The sequence below is a fragment of the Protomyctophum parallelum genome (genome assembly GCF_964188405.1).
Source record: "Protomyctophum parallelum genome assembly, chromosome: 20".
Lineage (NCBI taxonomy): Eukaryota > Metazoa > Chordata > Actinopteri > Myctophiformes > Myctophidae > Protomyctophum > Protomyctophum parallelum.
Window position 1 is genome coordinate 43,319,424 of NC_139718.1, and position 27,484 is coordinate 43,346,907.

At 44.6% G+C, this 27,484-nt stretch overlaps 1 protein-coding gene across 4 annotated transcripts; it reads left to right on the forward strand.

Annotated features, from left to right (window-relative positions):
- The first annotated feature begins 67 nt into the window (after positions 1-67).
- Positions 68-26,499, forward strand: srrm1 (serine/arginine repetitive matrix 1). 4 transcript variants are annotated; one of them, XM_083791498.1, is made up of 17 exons: positions 68-200; positions 1,770-1,859; positions 2,852-2,974; positions 5,689-5,859; positions 8,919-9,013; positions 9,114-9,386; positions 11,838-12,026; positions 12,612-12,731; positions 14,236-14,459; positions 17,797-17,880; positions 18,108-18,194; positions 18,884-19,034; positions 19,637-19,726; positions 20,328-20,876; positions 22,351-22,519; positions 23,941-24,114; positions 25,489-26,499. In XM_083791498.1, exons 1-17 carry the CDS (start codon positions 180-182, stop codon positions 25,597-25,599), a joined length of 2,721 nt encoding a protein of 906 aa, XP_083647624.1. In that variant the 5' UTR covers positions 68-179; the 3' UTR covers positions 25,600-26,499. The 4 variants fall into 4 exon arrangements, with proteins under 4 accessions (XP_083647624.1, XP_083647625.1, XP_083647627.1 ...); XM_083791499.1 differs by having other exon boundaries at positions 25,496-26,499; XM_083791501.1 differs by lacking the exons at positions 68-200; positions 1,770-1,859 and adding an exon at positions 3,249-3,372 and having other exon boundaries at positions 2,861-2,974.
- The last annotated feature ends 985 nt before the right edge of the window (positions 26,500-27,484 follow it).

Genomic DNA, 27,484 nt, shown 5'->3' on the forward strand with positions numbered 1-27,484 from the left:
CTCTCTCGCGTGACCACGCCATACCCACGCGAGAGATCACTACCCTATGGTGTGTCACTCTTCCATCCATGTTTAGCCGGAGCCTCCGCCGCCTCGAGTCGAGACTGAAACCTCCACCCCACACACACGTACTGTCTGTCTGTCTTCAACATCATCTGTAATATCCTTCTTCTACCACAATGGACGCGGGATTCTTCCGCGTAAGCAAAGCGCCTTTTACAAAACCACAATTACACGATTTGTTGTCGTTACCCAGTGCATTTTGAATCGTGTTGGTTTTGTGTCAAACTTAGCAGCAGCAGCAGTGTGTAGCCGGTTGGTTTAATACGCGACGCCATTGATTCAAAGTGTAATCTGTCTGTAATAAACACCTCGGGGGTGGTGGTGGGGGGGGCCCTGATCCTGTTCCACTTCATTAGTTAGTTAATTGGTTAAGACTGTGTTATTACATACATGGACAATGTGAGCTAACGTTTGGATAATCTCGGGTTATTTTGCGGCGTTTGATCATTGAACTGGGGATGATGGAAGTGCCGTTATAATAAAGACACCAGGAAGTAGACCGGGGTCCGTTTTTAGCTAACTTAGCATTGAGCTAACTCGTAGCATTGAGCTAATAAACATGGCGGCCGTGTGCTTGGTTACCCCACTTATTCAATTCTTAAATGTTTCACAAACAAACGGTACAGATCTACAACCTCGATACGACGCGCTTGTCCGATTGAATACGCGTTTGAAGCGCTGTGAGAGAGTTCGCCGTGATGGGACAAAGTGGCTAAAAAGGCTCACGCACACTTCGTCCTAAGGCTGGCTAGCATGGCAAAGTACATGTTTATTTTACAGACCGACTAGGCCACCACGCGAGGCTGTCTGTCGCTTGCCCGACATGCAAAAGAGCACCTTTTGGCAAGGGCAAGCGACAGTACAGTACACCCCACTATGTATGTGAATGAATGGCTCGAGTCTTAATGAATTAAGGCCTGGCTGGGTGGTTCTTCACGCGCAACAAATGCACGCACGAGACACTCACGAGTAAAACTAAAAGTCAAAGTTTGAAACCACCAGAAAATGTGTCATCGTGCCCGCATGTTTATTGTATTCTTTTTAATTATCTGAAAAGGTTGAGACATTCTGGACATTCTGAGACATCAAGGACTCCCAACTTGATTGTATTATTTAGGCTGCAGGGCCAGCCACAGACCCCCATGAGATTTAGTTGTGTATTTTTCATTTTACAACTGTCTCAACTGTAGAGAGAGAGAGTGTCGCCCTGACTGCCCTGTGATCAGAAAAGTCATTCTCAACAGTGGAGGGGGTGACTGGGGTCATCCCTATGTTCCCCAGGTTCCATGTTCCCTTACTTTACCTCAGTTTTAGGGTTATTGTAAGCGTTATTTGTGGAGTGTGGAACATGTGTACGCTCCCCCTTAGTGCAGATATTTCTCAGGACAGCTCACCTCCTGGGAATGGGAGCGATTGGTTACTATCAGGTCTTCATATCAAGTCTCGGTTTTCTGGCCTATTACATATTCCAGAACTTGTAAGTGTAAGATATCAATAGTTAACAAGAGCCGATAATGAGCTAAATTTTAAGGATTCATCTGGTTTTTGGGCCCTGATATTGTATTAGGCCTGGGAAATCTTCCTGTAGCTGACTATCCTGTGATTGCACTCATTGGCTATAATATAAAGTTTACTGTAAGTGTAAGTGTACTGTGCTAATTGTATGTCAAAGTAATGTCTGTTATATTTGTCGGTTTAATTTAAAGGGTACCAGTGCGGAACAGGACAACCGCTTCAGCAACAAACATAAGAAGTTACTGAAGCAGCTGAAATTTGCAGAATGTCTGGACAAAAAGGTACAGTTCTGCCACCATGTTAACCACTAGGCAAATGCATCTAGTTGTGATCCGATTATGCTGTCCATCAAATGCTTCCAACTATTCAGCAGTTGTGTAGATGTCGTGTTCTATTAAAAAATAAATCTAATTGGTGAATCTAGTTTGTAAGATTTCCTCTCATCTGTAGATGCGGTGATGTATTTCTAATGTAATGGGTCCCCGAACCCAGGGGTGTTTTTTTTTAATGGGTCCCTATGGACATTTTACGAGTCCCGCTTCAACGACATTGGGAGTCATATTTTGTCATTATTTCTTAACAAATTGCAGCATTTAACTCATTTACTCTAGTATGGTATGGTTATAAAATGGATATATTCATGTATGAAATATACCGTATCTTAACCCATTCTGACCGGGCACCCATTTTGGTGCATTTTGGTGTCAGCATCATGTTATGCTTTAGCTATTTAAAAATAGCAGATCTACAAGCTCATATCGCGCCACCGAGTGGCGCGATACGAGCTTGTAGGTCTGCTATTTTTTGAAAAATCGAAGAACGACTGACATTTTTAGAATCTGATCTCAGGTCAGAATGGGTTCATCAGGACCAGTGTGTGTCCGGCGGAAACCTCGTATGAATCTGATCTCAGGTCAGAATGGGTTAAAGAAATAAACACAATTCTAAATCTGACAATTGCAGAGTTATGCAAACGGTGCAAACTTAAGTACATGCAAACATAAAGTAAATGAAATGGCACCAAATGACAGTACAGTGCAGAGTACACTAGTAGAGCGTCCATGGGACCCCCCAGAAAGGTCCACGGATGGGTCCATTATCAATAATCTGCGTTTTGGGATGCCAAATACATTAGCATTAGCATCACTAAGATGCATTCGACCGTATCTATTAGAATGTGAAGTTCTCTTCTCACTAACAACATTTTGACAAGCTAGTATGTTTGAAGTTGTGTAATTTGTGAGTGAACCCTTGCTGTTGTTGCTCCGTCTAGGTGGACATGACCAAAGTGAACCTGGAGGTCATCAAACCGTGGATCACTAAGCGAGTGACGGAGATCCTTGGGTTCGAGGACGATGTCGTCATAGAGTTCGTATTTAACCAGCTGGAGGAGAAGGTAATGTCATTGACAAAATAGCTTGTTTTGTTTTTCCACAAAACAAAGTATTATTGCAGGCTATTGCCTAAAGAGTAAGAGGGACATGAAAGGCTGTTAAGAAAATAAATGACACTTTAGTTAAAAGTCAGATTACTAAATTAAATGGGGGTGGGGTGAAAACAGCAATATAAGCCTAAAGCGCATTCATAATGACATTTGTTGTTGCTGTGATGTGACAAAGTGCCTCTTGTGCAGCAATCTTCTAATGATGATGTGATTTATGATTTAAAAGGCCTGAACCAATATGGATGTTATACCTTGCATCAGAAGTATAGCACCAACACCTAATTAGCTCTCTCCTGAGCCCAAAGTCACTGAGCCCAACTCTCCCTTCATGATGCAGTGTGTGGTTTGAGGTGAGTTATGTGGAGGGATTAATAACAATCATGACAGCTATAGACATTTGAAACAATGCCGTATCATTTTTCTTAACAGCAATTTGCAATGCAACTTTACTTCTTAATCCCCCTCAGCCCTAACTGGAATTGCAGGGGAAACAGAAAAGCAGTCTATCGTCTAGCATGATGGTATAATGTTAAGATTAATGCATAATGCTACTTGACATGTCAGTGGCAGTTGTACTTTGGATTTTTTTAGACAAAAGCCAGCCTTTTAACAAAGCTTTCATGTTAAGCCTCCATATACTGTGCATTGATGTTCTGTATGCTATCAGTGAGGACTGCAGTACAGTGTTGATTTTGACAGCAGATTTTAGTTTTGGTCATAGTCTCTTGAATACTTTTCATTTAGTTTTAGTCACCTGGAATGTTGTAGTTAGTCTAGTTTTAGTCTACTAAATCTACAGTTGATTTAGTCGACTAAAATGTATTTTGGCGGGCCTTGATCCCGTCCTAATGGCTGATTGTATGCTTGCTGAAAATAGCCGATCTACAAGCTCATAACCTTGTCGCAGCACGGCGCGGTGTGAGCTTGTACATCTGCTATTTTCAGCATGCAACCAAGTGTAAAATGACTTCCACTGGATCTCTTGTCCACCAGTCCCTCCCTAACATTCTAGTCTAGTTAGTTTCTATTTAGTGAAAAAAAAAAGGTAGTCGACGAACATTTTTTGTCATCGTTTTTAGTCGGCGAAATCAACACTGCTGCAGTATGCATGCGTCATGTTGTACAGTCCTCGTCATAGAGATCTACTGTAGTCAGATGAACCTGTGCATTTAGAGCATCCTATTGCAATGTTTGATTCCCCACTTTAACCACATAAACCCTATGTTTAGTTGACTTGGGTCCCCCAGGGCGTCCACACACACTGTTCCTTCGCAGAAGGAACAAGCTCACATTGCGCCCCGTCGTGCTGTGAGCTTGTAGGTCTGCTATTCTTGCCAGACGTTAACCCCAAGAACATAAATGCGAGGGGTTCATGTGGTTAAAGTCTCACTATAACTTGGGGTTTCACACGGCAAGGAATAATATGCCATTATCCATGCTATATATTAGGATAATTGAAAACTATAAATGGGATAATTGCTCTGAACCTTTTTGTTTTATGATCCAATCCATGGTATATTTGTTAGGAAATCTTGGTGTGTGTGTATACTATATAACTTGTGATCTGATTTTCATTCAGCTAGAGGCGATGAAGGTCCAAGTATACTTAAGATTCTGCTTACTATATTTTGATTCAATGTTTTGGGTAACGGGGGAGGGAGTTAACGGCTATCGCTTAAAGGGCAACTGTAGCATATTTGGTAAACGTATATAATTGGTATCTCAGAATCATTCTTGTGACAGTTTTTGTTGAAACATAAATCCCCGTTTCTTTGTACTGTGCACTCATTATTGCTTGTTCGTCTCTTGCAATTTAGATAAATGATATAACATTAAGCTCAAGGTGGTTGAGTCTCAAGCAGTAGGGAGGCGGAAGCAAGCCAAGGGAGCTCCCTCTGCCCGCCGGTCCCCACGCTGATCTCACTGAGAAGACCCCCGGGGACTGTACTTGGCAGTGTTGGGTTTTAACGCACTCTGTACTGTGGCTCTATACATGTGCTTGTGTCCTGAGGAGTAGACTCACTGTGGTGGAGACTTGAGAGCAAGTTGAGAGAGAAACTCCCAAGGAGTTATAAAGCCTTTTCTTTTTAAATATAGGTGTATATACGTCGTCATACGACCGTCACTCGCCGAAAACACGCTTGCGGACGGCTGTTTTCGGCAAGTGACAGTGTCGTACGACGGGGTATATATTTAGTATACAATTAGCGGGGGTGTGGGGTACAATTTGTATAGAAGAACGAGGGGGGGGGGGTTATCACTTTAATTGTATGGCAGCTATTACATGGCGAGGCACAACAGCAGTATTGCATGCAAGTGGGATTATTTTAATTTGATAAAAGACATGTCTTATCCTCCAGCTAACTCGCATTCTCAGTTTCAGGAGAGTGCGTAGGATTTTTTACAGAACACCCTCGCTTGATATTTTTCTGATTCGGTCCTTAATTTGGACCCAGAGGAATTTTGAATATCATAGTCATTCTTTGTATGGTTAATATTATACAGCTAAGAAGGGAAGTTAAGTGGGGGTCTTTGGGGTAGGCAGTCCACTTAATGGGATGCTGCCCCCCTCGCCTACTTTTCCATTCCACGTTTCAATGGCCATATGTTTCTTTTTTCTTCTCCTTTTCCCCCTTTGTGTGTGTGTGTGTGTGTGTGTGTTGCAGCATCCGGACAGCAAGATGATGCAGATCAACCTCACGGGATTCCTGAATGGGAAGAACGCCCGGGAGTTCATGAGGGACCTGTGGCCCCTGCTGCTCAGTGCCCAGGACAACATCGCCGGCATCCCCTCCGCTTTCCTGGAGCAGAAGAAAGAGGAGATCAAGCAGAGACAGGTGAGGAAACCGTGAGCTTCACACCGGCCGCACACGGTGGTGCTTTACACACATTTCATAGCCTAGAAATCTCGGGGCACACCTAGATATATATACGTGGTGCTCTACACGCACTTTCTGAGAAACCATGCATTTGTTCATGGTGCTGGGCGACCGCCGCTGTGACGCGATGTTGAGCCAGAAAAGTGCTGCCGCTCTGCGGTGAGACAAAGCAGCAGAAATCCAGATGTGCGCTGTGGTCTCGAATATCTATCAATCAATCTTTATTTATATAGCACATTTCATACAGCATGTGCTTCACAGAATGCAAATGGGGAAAAACATTTTAAAAAACATGGAAAAAAAATAATATAGAAAAACATTTAAATTTAAAGGGATTGTGACATTAAAAAAAAGGTTTTGGAATTGTTCTTGTTTTTTTTTAGGTTTTCTAATCTCAATTGCACCCAAAAAACATGAACTTTTAACATTCAGTAGATTTTCTGTGATCTGGGGTTTTCTGGCTCAAACAGGTGCTCTGATTTGCCGGCAGTAAGTGACATCACTTACTGCAAATCCCATATATGTCAATGGGATTTGCCAGCAGATGTCACTGTTTCACTGTGTTGCCTGTTTTCATTGTAGCTCAAAAGGCCCAAAAAAACCCAAAGAAAACTTCAGACCACAGAAAATCCACTGAATGTTCAAAGTTCAGGTTTTTTGGGTGTAATTGAGGTCATAAAATCTAAAAGAAAAAGAAATTAAAATGAATGTCATAAAACCTTTAACCCATTCTGACCGGGCACCCATTTTGGTGTCAGCATCATGTTATGCTTTAGCTATTTAAAAATAGCAGATCTACAAGCTCATATCGCGCCACCGAGTGGCGCGATACGAGCTTGTAGGTCTGCTATTTTTGAAAAAAAAAAAAAAAAACGACTGACATTTTTAGAATCTGATCTCAGGTCAGAATGGGTTCATCAGACCCAGTGTTTGTCCGGCGGAAACATCGTATGAATCTGATCTCAGGTCAGAATGGGTTAACAATAGCCGCCAAAAGAAAACAATGGAGTAATGATCAGACCTAGGTAAAGGCAATGCTAAATAGGGGTGTCGTGAGATTTCTTTTAAAACCGACAGCCGCAGGTTCACAGACAGGCAGGTTCACAGACAGGCTGTTCCACATTTTAGGACCGTAGTAACTGAGGGCTGCTTCTCCGTGCCTTATAGGCATGGACTAGACCAGTGTTTCCCAACCTTTTTTCTCCCAGGGCACACTTTTCATAGCCAAAAAAATCCCAGGGCACACCTAGATATATATATATATATATATATATATATATATATATATATATATACTTTTTACACACACCACCGCACAGCTGCCACAATGTATACAAGTTTTAACAAAAATATTCTTTATATTTATATATTTTATTTCCTGACCTACCAATGCGAATACATTTGCTTTCATCACGTCGCGCATGATCAACAGAGTTTGAGTGCATGCAGTGCACATTGCACACACACAAAGTCACTTTCTGACGTCACTGCTTAGTGTCTGTGTTGTGTGTGTGTGTGTGTGTGTGCCCGTGTCGCTCGCAATCTGAACACGCTGAATCACACATGTTTGTTTGTTACGTTTTTAGAATTGTTTATAATTATAAATGTACGGTATGACAACAGCGAACGTTATTATGAAACATGAAGTTCAGCTGTAGCTCCACCAAGGCGATTTGTAAGCCCATCACTGCCGCTTTTGCATCACAGTGTGGGCTTGTAGGTCTGCTTAAACGGCAAAAAGCAGGCTGGAACTAGGGATGTCTGTAACGGTTAATTTTCCAAGCCGGGTAGCCGATGGCATTATCCGGTTAATTAACGGTTGTTGATTTTTATTTTTATTTTTTTAATAGGCTACCCCAAATGTAATATGCATGTATAGGCTACATGATTAAAGTTGGCAGACGAATGGTATACATTTATTTATGCTCCTTTTTTAAAAGACAAACAAAAAAGCAACATTTAACAATGTAAATAAATTGTTGTAGGCTTAAACATCAATAAACAACACATCGCATCTGCATGATGCATGCATCTGCGCGTCTACAGTACAGTACAGTCCACCGGTTCTAGTCCAAAACATAAATAAGTCCAGTCCAGATCTGAGCAGCCTATACCTATAAAGCCACTGGACGCATGGGCTAAGCCTTTTTTTTATTATTAAGGAAGATCAGCATGCATGTCACCGTGTTCTGTTTGTTGACTTTTCGCTGACGAGAAAACCCTCAAACATCGATAGCACATGGCTAACTTGATAATGGATTTAATAATGCCAAGTAGGTCTCTGCATTGATACGGTCGACATGTTGTGTTAATCTCGTCTCGCTGTCACTCGCTTAAGTTTTTGACTACCGCAAAGCTACCGTTGTAGCCAACTAGCTATTGAAGTACAACAGAGAACTTTGGGACATTGAGGGGGCAGAAAAAGTTGGGCGGCGCAAATAACAGCAATTTTAGGCATGTGTGCAAAATGACAACTGTTTTAAAGTATTGTACAGTGACGACTACAGTCTCTGTAATGTTTATATTGTACTATTACTACAATTTTTTATCTAAAATAAAGGGATTTAAGATCAGAACACGCATTTATTATTATGCAAATTAACCGTAAAGCTGATAAGCATACTCGGATATTTCTTAACGGACGGCTAACCGGCTAGCCGGTTACCCCCCTGACATCCCTAGCTGGAACGCACGCGAGGCAAGCGTTTATTTTGTTTAGTACGTGCCAGGAGAGTAGGTGATTATGTCCCCATGTAAACAAAGCCACACATTAGCATTTCTATGGCCGAGGGTCGTTAGACTGGTGGGGATGGGCAACAACAACCGCAGGCAGCCCAGTATCTATCTATCTATCTATCGGTGGAGGGTTACTTTTCTTCCTGGAAATAAAAAAACGTCTGGGTTTCCGAGGCTACTTTTGTTCAAATCAAACGGCACACCTGGCCATTTCAAACGATACAATTATCATCATAGAATAAATTAATCCATGAACTACTGCTGTGTCTTATCTTTGGCAGATTGAACAGGAGAAGCTTGCTTCTCTGAAGAAGATTGACGTAAAGAAGGACGAAAGCAGAGAGAGGGCTCAGTCCAAGAGCCCCAGGAGATATATGTATGTGATGTGTATCGTGCAAACACCATAGTTCTATATCATTCATCACACACACAAACCCGATAATTCCATTATCCTTTTGCGTCTTTTTCTGCCTTAGACGTAAGTCGCGGACGCCGTCGCCACGCCGACGGTCGCCCGTGAAGCGAGACCGGAAGCACAGTCCCTCGCGCTCCCCGCCGCGACCCAAACCCAGTCCAAGTCCCCGGTCCAGTTCACCCCCGCCTGCGTTGATGCAGCTCCCCCCAAAGCCAGACGAGCCGCTGCCACAGGCTCTGCCTCTGCCTCTGCCCGAGCCCCAGCCCCAGCCTGAGCCCGACACGTCGGAGAGCATCGTGCCTGAGCCCGTCATCCAAGAAGCCTCCTCCACCAGGTTGGCACTATACCCCCTTAACACCCCCCCCCCCCCTCTCTCTCTGGCATTCTTGACCATTCTTCAACCCTAGTGTCCATATATATTCTGGGCCAAAACATTTGGAGAAAGTAGCAGATCTTATCATCTATAAGCTCAGAACACATGGATAATGTGAGTAGGGATGCTGCCGAAAATTTAAATATTTATTTGGCTCCCAAGTTAATTTTAATATTTCATAATTTAGTTTACATATTTTTTCCCTGTGGTCTGCACTCTGCACAGTGATGTGGTTGTGGAGGTGGTGAAGGTGTTTTATAAATGTTCTCTGTGGAGGTGGAGAAGGTGTTTTATAAATGTTCTCTGTGGAGGTGGAGAAGGTGTTTTATAAATGTTCCCTGTGGAGGTGGTGAAGGTGTTTTATAAATGTTCCCTGTGGAGGTGGAGAAGGTGTTTTATAAATGTTCCCTGTGGAGGTGGTGAAGGTGTTTTATAAATGTTCTCTGTGGAGGTGGTGAAGGTGTTTTATAAATGTTCCCTGTGGAGGTGGAGAAGGTGTTTTATAGATGTTCCCTGTGGAGGTGGAGAAGGTGTTTTATAGATGTTCCCTGTGGAGGTGGTGAAGGTGTTTTATAAATGTTCCCTGTGGAGGTGGTGAAGGTGTTTTATAAATGTTCCCTGTGGAGGTGGTGAAGGTGTTTTATAAATGTTCCCTGTGGAGGTGGTGAAGGTGTTTTATAAATGTTCCCTGTGGAGGTGGTGAAGGTGTTTTATAAATGTTCCCTGTGGAGGTGGTGAAGGTGTTTTATAAATGTTCCCTGTGGAGGTGGTGAAGGTGTTTTATAAATGTTCTCTGTGGAGGTGGTGAAGGTGTTTTATAGATGTTCCCTGTGGAGGTGGTGAAGGTGTTTTATAAATGTTCCCTGTGGAGGTGGTGAAGGTGTTTTATAAATGTTCCCTGTGGAGGTGGAGAAGGTGTTTTATAAATGTTCCCTGTGGAGGTGGTGAAGGTGTTTTATAAATGTTCCCTGTGGAGGTGGTGAAGGTGTTTTATAAATGTTCCCTGTGGAGGTGGAGAAGGTGTTTTATAAATGTTCTCTGTGGAGGTGGTGAAGGTGTTTTATAAATGTTCCCTGTGGAGGTGGAGAAGGTGTTTTATAAATGTTCTCTGTGGAGGTGGTGAAGGTGTTTTATAAATGTTCCCTGTGGAGGTGGTGAAGGTGTTTTATAAATGTTCTCTGTGGAGGTGGTGAAGGTGTTTTATAAATGTTCCCTGTGGAGGTGGTGAAGGTGTTTTATAAATGTTCTCTGTGGAGGTGGAGAAGGTGTTTTATAAATGTTCTCTGTGGAGGTGGTGAAGGTGTTTTATAAATGTTCTCTGTGGAGGTGGTGAAGGTGTTTTATAAATGTTCCCTGTGGAGGTGGTGAAGGTGTTTTATAGATGTTCTCTGTGGAGGTGGAGAAGGTGTTTTATAAATGTTCTCTGTGGAGGTGGTGAAGGTGTTTTATAAATGTTCTCTGTGGAGGTGGAGAAGGTGTTTTATAAATGTTCTCTGTGGAGGTGGAGAAGGTGTTTTATAAATGTTCCCTGTGGAGGTGGTGAAGGTGTTTTATAAATGTTCCCTGTGGAGGTGGTGAAGGTGTTTTATAAATGTTCCCTGTGGAGGTGGTGAAGGTGTTTTATAGATGTTCCCTGTGGAGGTGGTGAAGGTGTTTTATAGATGTTCCCTGTGGAGGTGGTGAAGGTGTTTTATAAATGTTCCCTGTGGAGGTGGTGAAGGTGTTTTATAGATGTTCCCTGTGGAGGTGGTGAAGGTGTTTTATAGATGTTCCCTGTGGAGGTGGTGAAGGTGTTTTATAGATGTTCCCTGTGGAGGTGGTGAAGGTGTTTTATAAATGTTCCCTGTGGAGGTGGAGAAGGTGTTTTATAAATGTTCTCTGTGGAGGTGGAGAAGGTGTTTTATAAATGTTCCCTGTGGAGGTGGTGAAGGTGTTTTATAAATGTTCTCTGTGGAGGTGGAGAAGGTGTTTTATAAATGTTCCCTGTGGAGGTGGAGAAGGTGTTTTATAAATGTTCTCTGTGGAGGTGGTGAAGGTGTTTTATAGATGTTCCCTGTGGAGGTGGTGAAGGTGTTTTATAGATGTTCCCTGTGGAGGTGGAGAAGGTGTTTTATAAATGTTCCCTGTGGAGGTGGAGAAGGTGTTCTATAAATGTTCTCTGTGGAGGTGGAGAAGGTGTTTTATAAATGTTCCCTGTGGAGGTGGAGAAGGTGTTTTATAAATGTTCTCTGTGGAGGTGGTGAAGGTGTTTTATAAATGTTCCCTGTGGAGGTGGAGAAGGTGTTTTATAAATGTTCCCTGTGGAGGTGGTGAAGGTGTTTTATAAATGTTCTCTGTGGAGGTGGTGAAGGTGTTTTATAAATGTTCCCTGTGGAGGTGGTGAATAATATAAATGTTCTCTGTGCTGTGCAGTGACGTGGTCGTGGAGGTGGTGAAGGCAGACTCTGTGACGGAGGTGAAGGAGCCGTCGGTAGAAAAGCCCGTCAAGAAGGAGGAGCCGAGACCCAAGTCCCGCGAGAAGGACGGCAAGCGGGATCGGCCCCGCCATCGCTCCCGCTCACGGTCCCACTCCCGCACCCGCAGAAGACGCTCTCGGTCCAGGTAGGGAATGTCCTTTCCTGCGATAAGGCTCTCACGGATTACTGTGTGTCGGACTGATATAATGGCCGGTATTTGGATATATCGGCAGCCAATATATCCAGATGTTTTATTTTGGACTGGGCATAGGTGAAACTTTTCCCAATTTAGTTGTTACTTGAAAAGAGCTTAGGTGGTCAAATGCAATTTTGTTATTTGTGCAGATTCTTGTCTAACAAGTTATTTGTCTTTATTTGTATTTGTTTTCTTATGACTTAAAATGTAGAAGCAGAAACTTAAAGGTATATTCAGTGATTTCACTTAATTCAAATATCACTTATTTTTTTGTTTTGTTGTGATAATCCTCCCTACTATAGAGTGTGCTGGCCATATAAGGAGTTCCTCCCTGTCCCCAGTTAACCCCTGGGGGTCAAAAAACCGTAGGTTTCGTTTTTGACTCTCTATCCTGATTGGACGAAAGGCTGGGTCCCACAGCCAAAAACGAAACCTAAGGGTTTTTGAGTGAAATCACTGAATATACCTTTAAAGATCTGCAATTTCAGTCAAAATATACTCTATATTCCTCTCTCTCTCTCTCCCCACATCCAGATCGTACTCCCCACGCAGACGACCGAGCCCCCGGAGGAGGATGTCCCCTCGCCGTAGGAGCCCCCCGAGGCGCGGCCCTCCAGGCTCTAGACACAGACACAGGCGCTCCCCTGTTCGCAGGTCAGTGTGTTCACGGTTCACACAGCCCTCCTCTTTAAATGAAACGTCTACTGATGACATAAACGTGGACACGTCATCAGTGCCGTTACCTGGAGTCACTGGGCGTTTCTGCCCCTGCAATAGACAACCCTCCATGGCAACCCTCCATAACAACCCTCCATAACAACAAGGAAGTCAACACACACACACACACACACACACACACACACACACACACACACAGCAGCCTGCACTCATGCCGCCACAAAATAAATCTAAAGTGTGGTTGCATTTTAGAATATGCAAGGAGAACAAAGAACAAGTGGTGTACAGTGTCAACTATGTGACAAGAAATTGGCGTATCACATACGGGATGGCCCAATTGTGGCGAAAAATCGGCATGGGACAGGGGAAAAAGCCCCTGACCTCCTGGGCTCCCGGCGCGCTAATTTGAGCCGCGGTCATCCACACTTTTCTACCCCAAGAAAGAGCCTCGTCGGAAGGGTCCTGAGAGCGGCGTAGACCGCGGTGCAAATTAGCGCGCCTGGAGCTCCAGGACTGGTGCTTTTTTTGGTGTTTTCACATCTGAGTTTCAATCGGAAGTGAAGCTTTGATTATAGGCTATATATATATTTTTTTAGAGGTAATGCCTGCGTCAGGCAGTTGACTTGTTACGGATCAGATATTTTATTAAGCCTAATTATTTGTGCGTCACTGCTTTCATGAAGGCTGCAACAGTTGTTGCTTCAATGCTTATCGTTTTAAATAAATGAGACCAATCCAAGCATGCCTTTCTCTCCGCTATTGTTTAAGGTGCGCGCCTCGCATCGCGCACCTCGTATCCATTTATATCGAAGCGTCGATCATCAAAAACGTAATCGAAGGTCAGCCCTAGTCTAGACCCATTGGTGTGGTTTAGAAACGGTCCGTGGTGGAAGATGGCTGATGAGATGTTGGGGCGACACTGGGAGTCTGCAGGCGCTGTGGCTCCTCCTCCTTCCTCTGAGCAGAAGTGCAGAGTCCTTCTGTGCGTTGCATCGTTGTCGGCCTCAAATTTTGTCATTTTAGAGTTGAATTAATATTTGAAACTTTTTAGCGTGAGTCTGTTAGTCACGTCACGTCCAGTGTTGCATCTCATATTTGTCGGACTCGGTAGCACCTCAGAGTTAACCCATTCTGGGCGGGACCCCTTTTTGTTGTTTTAAGCGTTACGTTAAACTTTAGCTATTGAAAAATAGCAGATCTACAAGTTCATAGCGCGCCACCGAGTGGCGCGCTATGAACTTGTAGGTCTGCTATTTTAGAAAAATCGTTAAAATGTGCCTAAAATCTTTCAGAAAATTGTCATGATTTAGAAAACTTTTTTTTGGAAAAAAAAAATCAGGCCTGAATGGGTTAAAGTCTTTGGTCATGCAAAATGACATGACGACGGTTGATGTAAATGTACGATGCTCTTCAGACGGAACCCGTGGGACCTTTTTTAAACTAAACTAAAACGATGCTCTTTTTCTTTTGTGACCTCCAGGAGGCGCTCCCGCTCTGCCTCGTCCTCGGGCAGCAGCTCCTCCCCCTCTCGTTCGCCCAAGAAGGCCGTGAAGAGGACGACGTCGTCGGCGACGCCGCCCAGGAAGCCGGCGGCGCGCCACCCCGACACGTCGCTCAGCCCGCTGGGGAAGGCCCGGCGTTCGGCCAGCCCACCCCGGTACGCCAGGAAGGCAAGAGGGTCCGCCTCCCCGTCCAGGTCGTCTGGTACGTCACCCATTCAGCCCCATTTGGGCCTGGCGTAGAAATAAAAAGAAAATGTCTTTCTAAAATCCTGACGGTTTTCTAAAATACCTCATGTTTCTATATCAGTAGTGCTCAATATTTCATGTCGAGGACCCCCAGAATTATTATGTAATTGGCCGCCGACCCCCCCCCCCCCCCCCCCCCATCTGAAATATATGTTGTTCCAGGGACCCCCTCGGAAAGCAAAGATTCCCTCTGAGAGAATATATTTTCAAAGATTTGCCCCACATTTTCACAATGTTTAAAAAATTTAATGGCAGATCTACAAGCTCGTGTTTGTAGCGTGGCAACGAGTGCCGCGCTTTGAGCTTGTAGATCTGCTATTTTTCAATAGCTAAAGTACAACATAATGCTATAAACGCCACAAGGGGTTCCCGTCTAGAATGGGTTAATCCTGACAGTTTTCTGATTCTGACAGCTTTCTGAAATACCTACGTTTCTATATCAGGGGTGCTCAATATTTCATGTCAAGGACCCCAAAAAATATATGTAATCGCCCCCCCCCCCCCCCCCATCTGAAAATATGTTATTCCAGGAACCCCCCGGAAGCAAAGATTTGAGTTAAAAACGTTCGCTCTGAAATAATATGCATTCAAAGATTTGTGCCGCATTTTCACGATTTTTCAAAAATGGCAGACCCGAGTGCCGCGCTATGAGCTTGTAGATCTGCTATTTTACAAAGCATAACATAATGCTTAAAACACAAAAGGGGTTCCCGCCCAGAATGGGTTAGACCTAAGGCTGCTTTAATTATTTATATATATATATAAAAAAAAGAAGGTTCACATGAGTGTGTGTATATACTGTATATATTTATATATACCCGTATTGTCCCGAATAACACATACACATACACTATTCAAAAATAGTAGATATACAAATTCATCTGAAAAAAAAAAATGTAATTGCAGTTAATATGCTGAGAAGATTCTAGCTCTGTTCAATAGGTTTAGTACAAGCAAAGAGCCTCGATGTCGTGTCCTCAACTCTGTGACCCGGCAATTGGGACATTCATTATCTCGGGTTCCCTTGATATTTTAATCGCCAGGCAGAAAATGTGCAGACCTTTTTCTAGAACCACGGCAGGAAGCTCTACAGGCCGCGTTAGGCCCGTTCCGCCCCCCCCCCGCCCCCAAACAATTACAGCGCGTGGCACTACAATCTAAAAGTAGACCATCTATCGAAACGAGCAAGAATCCATGACCTTGAAATCGAGTCAAGTTGCCACGAAGAGCTTTGAAAGTCAGCTGCTGTTTTTATGTGAAGCGTGGCCGACGCCGTTGCAATTCTGCGAATGAAGAGTCACTACATGGCAGAATGGTACTTTCCCCCTAACTGTTTATAACATCAACAACGACGGTCTAATCGTGACATTAAAATTGGAATTCAAATTGAATTGTGGATTTGGAGAATCGTGGTCCCTAAATAATAATCACAATGAAGCACACATTAACCCGTTCTGAACGGGAACCCATTTTGGTGTTGGCATCATGTTGTGCTTTAGCTATTTAAAAATAGCAGATCTACAAGCTCATATCGCGTGGCGCGAGTGGCGCGATACGAGCTTGTAGGTCTGCTATTTTTTGAAAAATCGAAGAACGACTGACATAGAAACATAGCTTTATCAGAAAACTGTCAGGATGTAGAAGACGTTTATAGAATCTGATCTCAGGTCAGAATGGGTTAAAACAGTGGTTCCCAAAGTGGTGTCCGGGGACCCCCAGGGGTACTTGAGGGAGTTCCAGGGGGGACCCCGCTAAATGATAATTTGGAACCAAATGGACCCTTATGGGTCTGTAACTGAGAGAGTGTACACATTTGTACGCTCTCGGAGTTAAAGGACAACTTTAGTTTTTTTCAACCAAGGTTCATGTTTTAGGTTGTTATTAGAGAAACTAAAAGGTGAATGTTAATTTTCTTTCATTTGCTGCTTTCTTTCGTTTTAGGGATTTTCGCCGTTTTTGACAGGGGGGCGGGGGCATTCGAGCATGGGGCTAAATATGTATTTCTTTTTCTTTATTTTTTTATTATTTACTATAGTCCTAATAAACACCAGGAAATTACATCTGGCCACAAAAGATCACAGCATCTATTGAATGTGACAAACTGACATATTGAGCCACACAGTATAAGCCTTCCCCCAGTAGGCTACCTTCACATTCAGTAGATCCTGTGATCTTCTGTGGTCAGATGTAATTTCCTGGGGTTTATTAGGACTATAGTAAATAATAAAAAAAAGAAATCGCCATAACAATTTGTCAAAAAATACATATTTAGCCCCATGCTCGAATGCCCCCGCCCCCCTTTCAAAAAGAGCTAAAATCCCTAAAACGAAAGAAAGCAGCAAATGAAAAAGTAATAACACTCATCTTTTAGTTTCTCCAATAACAACCTAAAACATGAACCTTGGTTGAAAAAAAACTAAAGTTGTCCTTTAAATTAGCATTGATTTTACAATATAAATTGGGGGTCCCAGAGATAGAAAAGCTATTAAATGGGGATCCGTAGACTAATGCATGTCAACTTGAAATGAAACGGGTTGAAAATCACTGAAAATCATCTCTTATGGGGGCCCCTGGCATATCTTTTCAAATGGGGGTCCGCGGGCGAATGAGTGTCAATTTGGGGGTCCTCGACGTGAAAAAGTTTGGGAAATGGTGCATTAAAAGACAACCAATAGAGCGACGTCACTCGCTCATCCCCAGGTTCACGGAGGTCATTTCTCTATGGAGAATAACATGGGGTCATCTTAAAATCGTTTCATATAAGCGTTGTGGTCCAAAAATAAACAAGCTGTCTCTGCGTTATTGTCAGGGAGGTGTCTCTGTATCGTTTGCGACAGTCAGTCAGTCATATATGATACAGTCTGTTTCTAGCGAAAATGTAAGCAGTAACGATAGCGTTTTCTCTGTCCGTTGATTCTTCATATCCACATGAGTGTAACGGCCGGGATGACATTTCTTTCAAACACGGTTCTTATATGAGGCGATGGGTTATGTAGAAAGGTATTGTGACATCCCAGAACATGAAGACATGGAATGCCCCTCCCAGATCCTTAGCCTAGTCTTGACCACACCTGAATAAAATGGATGGATACATGGATAAATTAAACCACACCAACAATTTGATTGGTATTCTTCTGTATCTACATTTAAAGTGATCTAGCGCTACACCAATTCGTTGGCAAGAGGAATGTGTTATTGTGGCGGTCGGTCATGCTTTCAATATTGCATATAGGGAAAACGCTGAAACACATTCTGTGCTGTTATGTTCAAGGTTGCACTGACTTGTTTTTCAGGCTCGATGCAAAAACCAAGAGGGAGGAATGATTCTCCACCTGTCGCAGCAAAACCCCGACTGACATCGGATGGGTCTGAGTCAGGTGAGCTTCAGTCAGGCTGTGTGTGTGCGCTTCAAAAACACTTACTCATGGATTCCATAGAAGACATGCCATGCCGACTCCTATGGCAATCCGTATGACTGAAATCGGTCACGGAGCATGCTATGCTATGCGCACGAAAACATCGAAACTATCTCAATTTGGATCGTGTACTGCATCTCCATGTGGTTTCCCGGGCACTGACCGGAGCTTTGTGCTTTGCATTTCAGAGGACGATAAAAACGACAAAGGGGCAACGGCAGATTCTGTGCAGCAGCGACGCAGCTATCGCAAACAGAACCGGCAGACATCTTCAGGTTGGAAGCATTTTGACCTTTGTGCTCTATTCTAAAAAAATCTATTTGATTCTTCTTTCTTTCTTTCTTTCTTTCTTTCTTTCTTTCTTTCTTTCTTTCTTTCTTTCTTTCTTTCCCATATCAACCCATTCTTCTCCCTGACATTTGACACTGTGATGTTTTTCTTTGCTCTAAAGCCCTAACCACACCAGACGGTCGCCATGCTCCTTGCAACATGCGACTACTTGCAACTAGGGATGTCCCGATACACTTTTTTTTCCCGTTCCGTTTCCGATCCCGATGCCACCATTTCTGTGTTGGCCTGACACAGATACCGAATACCGATACTGTGTTTGTAGCTATCTAGCGATATATCTCGTGTTGTGTTTATAGCAGACTCCTCACTCATATGTGCACTTGCACTTTGGGGCAACTCCAAAGCAAACTCCACATGCCCCAACGTTGTATTTACCTGCCATAGTGTCAACTGTGGCGGAGCGGTGGTTAGACGTATATTCGCCGATATGACAGATAAGGGTCGATACCTTATCGGGACATCTCTACTAACCATTGCAGCGGTGTGGTTTGGGCCTTAGTCAGTGGTTCTCAACCAGTGGTCCTGGGGCCACCAGTGGGTTCCAGGTGTGGTCCCCAACTGAATGAGAGTCGGTAACAAAAACGGGACACTTACTGGATCTTGTTTCGTTCAGATACAGGCTCTTCCTCCTCGTCGGAGGACGAGGCACCGAAGAGGCCGGCGGGAGCACCAGGCGCCGCCAGGAACGGCGAAGTTCGAAGGAGGCGGAGCCACACACCCTCACCGCGGAGGCGACACCGAGACGCCCGAGACGCCTCGCCACGGTCAGAAACACACACACACACACACACACACACACGCGCGCGCACAGCATGTCACTAACCCACTCTCTTAACACTTTTGACAGAGACAGAGCAGTGCCCATCTGGTCAAAACCATGGCGAGTTCCCTAGATTAGGAGATACGAGCCGTTCTTTTAGAGCCGCGAGCATGTTGGTGAACGCCCGTGTGCATGCCGCGAGTGATTTGATTAGAAAGGACGCGTGTACACGTCCAAGGCCTAATTGGTGTTAACCCATTCTGACCGGGCACCCATTTTGGTGTCGGCATCATGTTATGCTTTAGCTATTGAAAAATAGCAGATCTACAAGCTCATATCGCGCCACCGAGTGGCGCGATACGAGCTTGTAGGTCTGCTATTTTTGAAAAATCGAAGAGCGACTGACATTTTTAGAATCTGATCTCAGGTCAGAATGGGTTAATCAGACCAGTGTGTGTCCATGTGGAAACCTCGTATGAATCTGATCTCAGGTCAGAATGGGTTAAGACCGCTGGGCCCGAACGGCAGTCCCAAGACAATCGCATGTAAAGATGTGTTTGTGTGTGTGTTTGTGCCGTCTAATAATCTCTCTCTCTCTCTCTGCAGGAAGAGACGCTCTCCCTCTCCCGGAGCCCGGCGTCGTCGCTCCACCTCCCCCCCACGCCGCCGTAGATCACCCTCTCCAGCTAGACGCAGGTACAGGCCACGCCCCTTCGCCTTAACCCATTCTGACCTGAGATCAGATTCATACGAGGTTTCCGCCGGACACACACTGGTCCTGATGAAAACCCATTCTGACCTGAGATCAGATTCTAAAAAATGTCAGTCGCTCGCTAGCAGACCTACAAGCTCGTATCGCGCCGCTATTTTTCAATAGCTAAAGCACGACATGATGCTGACACCAAAATGGGTGCCCGGTCAGAATGGGTTAAACCTCCAGACCGTTTTTTTTTGTTGCCATCTGCGATGTTCAGGTTTTAGTCTAGTTTGTCAACTTTCTTTTGGCCGGCCTTGATGGCGTCGTAAATGCCTGAATGCCATACACTTTGGTTGCATGCTGAAAATAGAAGATCTACAAGCTCACAACACGCCGCGATACCTACCTCTTTTAGTTCCACTGGATCTGCTTCTCCACTGCGTCCCCATGTTTTTTTATTTGTTGACGATGTCTATATATTTAGTCGTCATAGCTTTGTATTTAGTCTTTGTTTAGTTTTCGTCAGTGAAAAAAGGTAACATTTTTCATCATAGTTTTGTGGCTGTCCGTCCATGTCCATGTCCTCCTGTCCTCCCCCAGGTCTCCGTCCCCACCTGCCCGCAGACGCTCTCCGTCCCCCCGGCGCTATTCCCCCCCCATCCAGCGCCGCTACAGCCCCTCCCCTCTGCCTCCGCCCAAGAGGAAGCTGTCCAGCTCGCCCACCAAGCAGCAGCGCGGCGGCGGCTCTCCTCCGCAGGCCAAGCGGCGCCCCTCCCGGTCCCCCAACAACAAGCGCCGGAGTTCTCCCCCTCCTCCGAAGAGACGCACGCCTCCCTCGTCGGCCTCTCCTCCCCCCAGCAGGCACAGCAGGAGGAGCCCCATGTTGCCTTCCAGCCGGCCCAGCGGCGGCAGGGAGGCGCGCTCCCCCCAGGCGGCGGCCGCCAGCCGCCCCCTCTCCCCGTCGCCCGCCGTCCGCGGCCGCGGCAACAACAACAACAACGCCCGGGGCGGCTCCGCCAGCCCTCCGGGGCGCTTTGAGAACAGCGGCTCGTCTCCGTCATCCAACCAGAGGAGGCAGCAGTCTCCTTCCCACCACGGGAGCAGACCCATCCGCAGGGTTTCCCGGACTCCTGAGCCACGCAAGCAGAGGTAGGGGTGACTTTTCTTTTACACTGGGCTTCTAAAATGAATGACTTATTATTATTATTATTATTATTTTTTTATCATTATTTTAACCCATTCTGACCTGAGATCAGATTCTAGAAATGTCTATTACATCCTGACAGTTTCATTATTAATCCATTCTGACCTGAGATCAGATTCTAAAAGTGTCTTCGATTTTTCAAAAATAGCAGACCTACAAGCTCGTATCGCGCCACTCGGTGGCGCGATATGAGCTTGTAGATCTGCTATTTTTCAATAGCTAAAGCATAACATGATGCCAACACCAAAATGGGTGCCCGGTCAGAATGGGTTAACTCAACTTCCCTGCCGGAAATGAACAGCGGGGAAATGAACAGCAAGCTAAATCGCCTAAATATAATCTGGCTATACTATCGGACGCATTCATAATATTGTATCCGCGAGGTATAGCGACGATTTGCTAACATCGACATTCTGTTGAAACCCCTCAATCTGAGCCTCAATCCGAGAAAAAAGAAATCACACCTGTGTGAACCGAGTGGTGCAACTCCCTTTCCCCCCTGCCTCTCTCTCTCTGTAATTAGCACTAGGCGACACTATCTCTCTCTCTCTGTTTCTGGCACAACAGCGCCCCTACTGGTACTCGTAGTCACACACATAGCCACATAGTCACGGACGTTGCTGTTCCTTGGAGTGGTTGCACCACTCAAAAAGTGTTCTAAGATCGCAATTGTGACACAACGGATGGCCGGGGGAATCAATTAATTGACGGACCACAGCGGAACCGAGCATTCATTAAAAAAAAATCACACCCATGTGAACTGAGTGGTGCAGCTCCCCCCCCCCCCCCCCCCACCTCTCTCTCTCTCTCTCATTAGCAGGCAACATTGCAGCACTATCTCTCTCTGTTTCTGGCGCCCCCTACTGGTACCCTATAGTCATATACTCGTGCCCATGGCCACATAGGTGAACATGGACATGCCACATACATACATAGGTGTACACACGGACATTGCTGGTTGTAGGAGTGTTTGCACCACTCAAAAAAACCCCGCGTTCCTGGCGCTCTGGGGCTTTCAATGAAAGACATGTAAAACACGTACTTTGCGGTGAATGAGTTCATCAACGCCTCATTCTCGGTTTCGTCAAAGCTGTTGAATATTATCCCATTCTGACCGGGCACCCATTTTGGTGTCAGCATCATGTTATGCTTTAGCTATTTAAAAATAGCAGATCTACAAGCTCATATCGCGCCACCGAGTGGCGCGATACGAGCTTGTAGGTCTGCTATTTTTGAAAAATCGAAGAACAACTGACATTTTTAGAATCTGATCTCAGGTCAGAACGGGTTAATCAGACCAGTGTGTGTCCGGTGGAAACCCTCGTATGAATCTGATCTCAGGTCAGAATGGGTTATTATTTCTTTATTTAAAAAAAAAAAAAACATTTTTTTAAATTAACTCTTCCTTCTGTTCCCCAGAGTGTCTCCGAGCCCCCAGCCTATGAGGAGAGCCCTGTCCAGGTCCGTTTCCCCTCCACCTCCAGCAGCACAGAAACGCCCCGCCTCCGCCTCCTCGCCCGCCCGCTCCGCCAGCGGGTCTCCTCCCCCGGCCAAGAAGGCCAGCAGTGGCTCCAGGAGCCCAAGCAAGGTGGGTCCGCTATCGGAATACACAACCCATTCTGACCTGAGATCAGATTCATACGAGGTTTCCGCCGGGCACACACTGGTCTGATGAACCCATTCTGACCTGAGATCAGATTAAAAAAATGCCAGTCGCTCTTCGATTTTTCAAAAATAGCAGACCTACAAGCTCGTAGCGCGCCACTCGGTGGCGCGCTATGAGCTTGTAGATCTGCTATTTTTCAATAGCTAAAGCACGACATGACGCCAACACCCAAATGGGTTCCTGCCCAAAATGGGTCAAGTTGTTCTACGTATGTCATGTTTGGAATGTACTCAGAGCCGCCGGCTTCCACCCACTTTCACTTTGTGCCCACGACTCTCCCTCCAAACCACATGCATTGCTTTTGGTTTTAAATCACACGTCGCGCCTTTGCGACGAAGGCGGTGTGAAGAGCATTAGTGTGGAGGTTTTAAGATTACTCTCCACCTTAAACTATAAAAAATCTTATCTAACCCAAAACGACGCAGTATGACCCCGTCTCCTCCGGATGTTTGGATCAGAAGGGATATTTATCCCCACGTTTTAGCCCAAGTTCCATTTCAAAAAGGAGCTTAGAATGGTGAACCCTTTCACACTCTCCAAATGCACTTATTTGTCAAAAAATGATCTACTGCGTCTCTGGATTGGATTTGTTGCGCTACAGGTTGGCTCTGGGAAAACACAAAACAGCTGAGAAATGCTACAAATACTGGGGGGGGGGAGGCATTTACGACACATTAGGCATTGTATGACGGGACAACCAGTTAGCAGCACTAAGCTGACCTGAGATCAGATTCATACGAGGTTTCCGCCGGACACCCACTGGTCTGATGAACCCATTCTGACCTGAGATCAGATTCTAAAAATGTCAGTCGTTCTTCGATTTTTCAAAGAATAGCAGACCTACAAGCTTGTATCGCGCCACTCGGTGGCGCGATATGAGCTTGTAGATCTGCTATTTTTCAATAGATAAAGCATAACATGATGCTGACACCAAAATGGGTGCCCGGTCAGAATGGGTTAAAAACGCCGGGACAACGCTCCACACGTCCCCAAACTCTTCTCCTTTCTGGCTCCAAAACTGTGGAATGAACTTCCCATTGCAATCGGGAACTACAGATTCACTCCCAAACATCCGCCACAGTCTGAAAACGCACCTCTTCAGACGCCATCTTAGCCCTTAGCACTTGCCGTAGTACTTTTTTAATGTAACTTAAATAGCACTTTATGTAGACATGGCACTCTATAGTATAGTTGTCCTTAGATAGATATTCCACCGTTAGGTTCTTACGGACTCACGGTGATTCTTTTTTTTTAATGTTTTGATGTATTAATTATTTTGTTCTTGCTTACTGTAAATCGCTCTGGATTATTTGAATGCCTGAATTGTAAATCTGCCATTACAGAACTCGGATGCTGAGGCCGGAGGGAAGAAGAAGAAGAAGAAGAAGGAAAAGAAACACAAGAAAGAGAAGAAACACAAGAAACACAAGAAGCATAAGAAGGAGAAGGCTGGCAGCGTGGGGGCCGGAGACGCCCCGGAGAACCAGGGGGCGAACGAGGATGCAGAGTCGAAAAAGGTGATGGCAATTCCATCGAATTCAAGTCAAATCACACATACTCTTCATCACATGTCCGACACATACCACAGTCCTACAGATTGGTTTTTAAATTCCCACCCTTTATTTCAGTATGATTAGATTTAGTCTTGCTCTTGCATTGCCAGAGGATCGGAGATCTCTGCTTACGGAGACGCCTTGTGACATCTATTCAATATCGTTGCTAAAACTGGATAAAGATATATATATATACCCAGATCCAGTGCAACATATTTGGGGGCGGTCCTTCATATTGGGACTGTGATAATGATAGGTTTCCAAAGCATGGGCCTGGGTTTGTTTGCTCTGTTCCAACGGCCACATTGAATTTAGATCATGACACCAGATGTCATCAATCGCCTGGCTATGTTGAGAGACTAGCTTGAAAGGGGTATTCCAACATGGTGAACTTTATATCACCCATATTTCTTTTCAAAGTTCCCTCGTCACATTCGCATGCTGTTTTGTTTGGAAAAATGTATCCAGTGAGAAACAGCAGGCAGACATTAGAAGTTGACAAGTATGAGGTGACTTTGGTAGCATTACAAAGACTAACTTCTGCTTGGGGGAAGTATTTTTTCTAGTCCGTAAGATGCACCATTCCTAAAAAAAAAACCCACATTTGCTGTGGATAATATACATTTGACCAATAAACGATTGGAGTTCACCTTGTTGATTTGCATTTCTCAAATTAGTTTCCAGTCTACAAGTTGATTCCTATTGTAGTGAAAATTGATAGCTTCCTGGAAAGATGGCTTGTAGATCATCATAGAACAAAGTAATTAACCACGTTAACCCAATATGCTTTGTTGACCGGGATCCCCAGGGGTCTACCATTGGCCCCCTCATTTTTCCCCTTTTTAGCTGAGAATAGCCATTCTACAAGCTCAACATTGCAACAACGCGAGCTTGTAAATCTAGTAATTTTCTAGTGACGCTGGCCTGTTAACGACATGGCCCGAATAGGGATGCCACTGAGGGTTCATGTGGTTAACCCATTCTGACCTGAGATCAGATTCATACGAGGTTTCCACTGGACACACACTGGTCTGATGAACCCATTCTGACCTGAGATCAGATTCTAAAAATGTCAGTCGATTTAAAAAAAAATAGCAGACCTACAAGCTCGTATCGCGCCACTCGGTGGCGCGATATGAGCTTGTGGATCTGCTATTTTTCAATAGCTAAAGCATAACACGATGCCGACACCAAAACGGGTGCCCGTTCAGAATGTGGTCAAAGTAGGTTTCTCTAGGTCGCTTCGCTGCCCTCTCTCGTGTCACGCAGCTTTTCCATTTGCGCATGCACGCTGGCTGCAAACGAATTACGTCTAATTAAAGCCCCCCTTTCCTTAAGGAATCAGACAGTGAAGTAGACGACCGCCTCGATGACTTGGAGAAACACCTACGGGAGAAGGCACTGCGCTCCATGAGGAAGGCACAGCTGTCGCCGTCGCAGATGTCATGAAAACCGAGGGGGGGGGGGAGGGGAGGGGAGGGGAGGGACACCCCTCTCTACCTTCGCTCACTCCCGTTCCACAATCTTCCTTTTCTCTCGTTTTAAGTTTTGTCGTCAACATGGTTCAGCTTTAGAATGTACAAAGTGTTGGTTCCTTGTTCTTTTTATTTCTTTGTAAGGGTTTGGTACTTCATTCTGACGGGTGGGTTTTATCAAGAGCTTGATTTTTTTTTTTTTTTTTTTTTTTGCCCAATGTGTAATATTACACTGTATTATGTAAACTGTAAAGAAGCTTGTGTTGTCCCTGCATATTAGATAATTTGAGGAAGGGGAAACAGTTTAAAAACGTCAAAGATTTTGTGTTCGGGGGGGTGGGGGGGCGGGGGGGGCAAGGACTTCACATCTTTAACACGAGTCGCAGTAGATTTCATGGGAGATTGATAGCATGTACAGTGATTGTCTGATGTGCATGAACCACTGTCCTAACTGGAGACATAGGCAGGAGCTTAACATACAGTGGCATCCTGTTACCGTTGCATTTTATCAGTGGATACAGTTCCCTTTTCTGTATGTGCCGTTAAAATTAAAATGGTAACGGGATGTCTTCTTGACCCATATTGTATTGTAATAGAGGTGTTTTTGGCGCTGTTTAACCTTGCTGTTATTCCTGGCTGTGTGAAGCAGTCTTTTTTTCTTTTTTTTTTTGACTAAAATGATTTGACCTAATCCTCCCTGAGAACACTTTTCTTTTCTTTTTCTTCCTCCAAATGGGTTGATATGCAATTTTACGTCGAGGAAGAAAAACGCTGTTGTATTAAGCCAATCGTTTCTGTCGGAGTGCTATTTGAATTGTATTTAATACTCCTGGCTCTTGTCATCCTTTCAAGATTAAAAGATTTTTTTATAGGATCTAGGATCTTTCCTTCATAATTAGCGGTGTTCATGTGTTTAGTGTTGGCACATGTAAAGCTCAGGAGAACAGGTGAATATCTTAAATTCCTCTAGGTGAGCTGTAGATAATGGTAGCAATGAGATCATCTGGGTCCCTGTCATGACTCACTGTTATCACATAACTTAGGTGACCTGTGCAGGTTAATTCTTAACCAGTGAAATAAAACTTCCTTTTGTTTTAGGGCCCTATGGCAGGCACTTAACCCATTCTGACCTGAGATCAGATTCATACGAGGTTTCCGCCGGACACACACTGGTCTGATGAACCCATTCTGACCTGAGATCAGATTCTAAAAATGTCAGTCGTTCTTCGATTTTTCAAAAATAGCAGACCTACAAGCTCGTATCGCGCTACTCGGTGGCGCGATACGAGCTTGTAGATCTGCTATTTTTAAATAGCTAAAGCATAACATGACGCCAACACCAAAATGGGTGCCCGGTCAGAATGGGTTAAAGCGGAGTCCAGGGGTCCCCAGCAAAACATGTTAATGCATCACAATAGTTTTAACCACTTTATCCATTTATGTTGCTATTGAAATAAATCACACCTGTGTGAAGTGAGGGGTGCTCTTATGGGAATTTTGTCATGACGTAACATGGCCATTTGCTCAGACACTGACTTAAAATTGTCAATGGGAATTTAATGTTTGTGTAGGACGAAGTTTACCCTAATAGCTAGTTATAGGAGGGGCTAGCGCCCCTCAAAAATAGATCTACAAGTACATGCTCACAGAGCTTATACATAGCTTTTTTGTGAGGGGCGCTATAGAGGGTATGCGCGTGACATCAATCCCGGAAGTTATGCAGGAACGCCTACTGAGTGGCAAACTACTTTCTGGCCTTGACGGCCCCATACATCCAAACAGATCATTCTGATTGCATTAAACAATGTTAAACTCACTTTGCCTGTTTTGCCACTCGATCATGTGCCATTCACTTTAAG

What these genes read in the sequence shown, in the direction of transcription:
- srrm1 (XM_083791498.1), top strand. Translation starts at nt 180, where the DNA reads ATGGACGCGGGATTCTTCCGC. An exon ending in ATCGGATGGGTCTGAGTCAG is followed by an intron (nt 17,881 to 18,107) that starts GTGAGCTTCAGT and finishes TTTGCATTTCAG; the next exon opens with AGGACGATAAAAACGACAAA. An exon ending in GAACCGGCAGACATCTTCAG is followed by an intron (nt 18,195 to 18,883) that starts GTTGGAAGCATT and finishes TGTTTCGTTCAG; the next exon opens with ATACAGGCTCTTCCTCCTCG.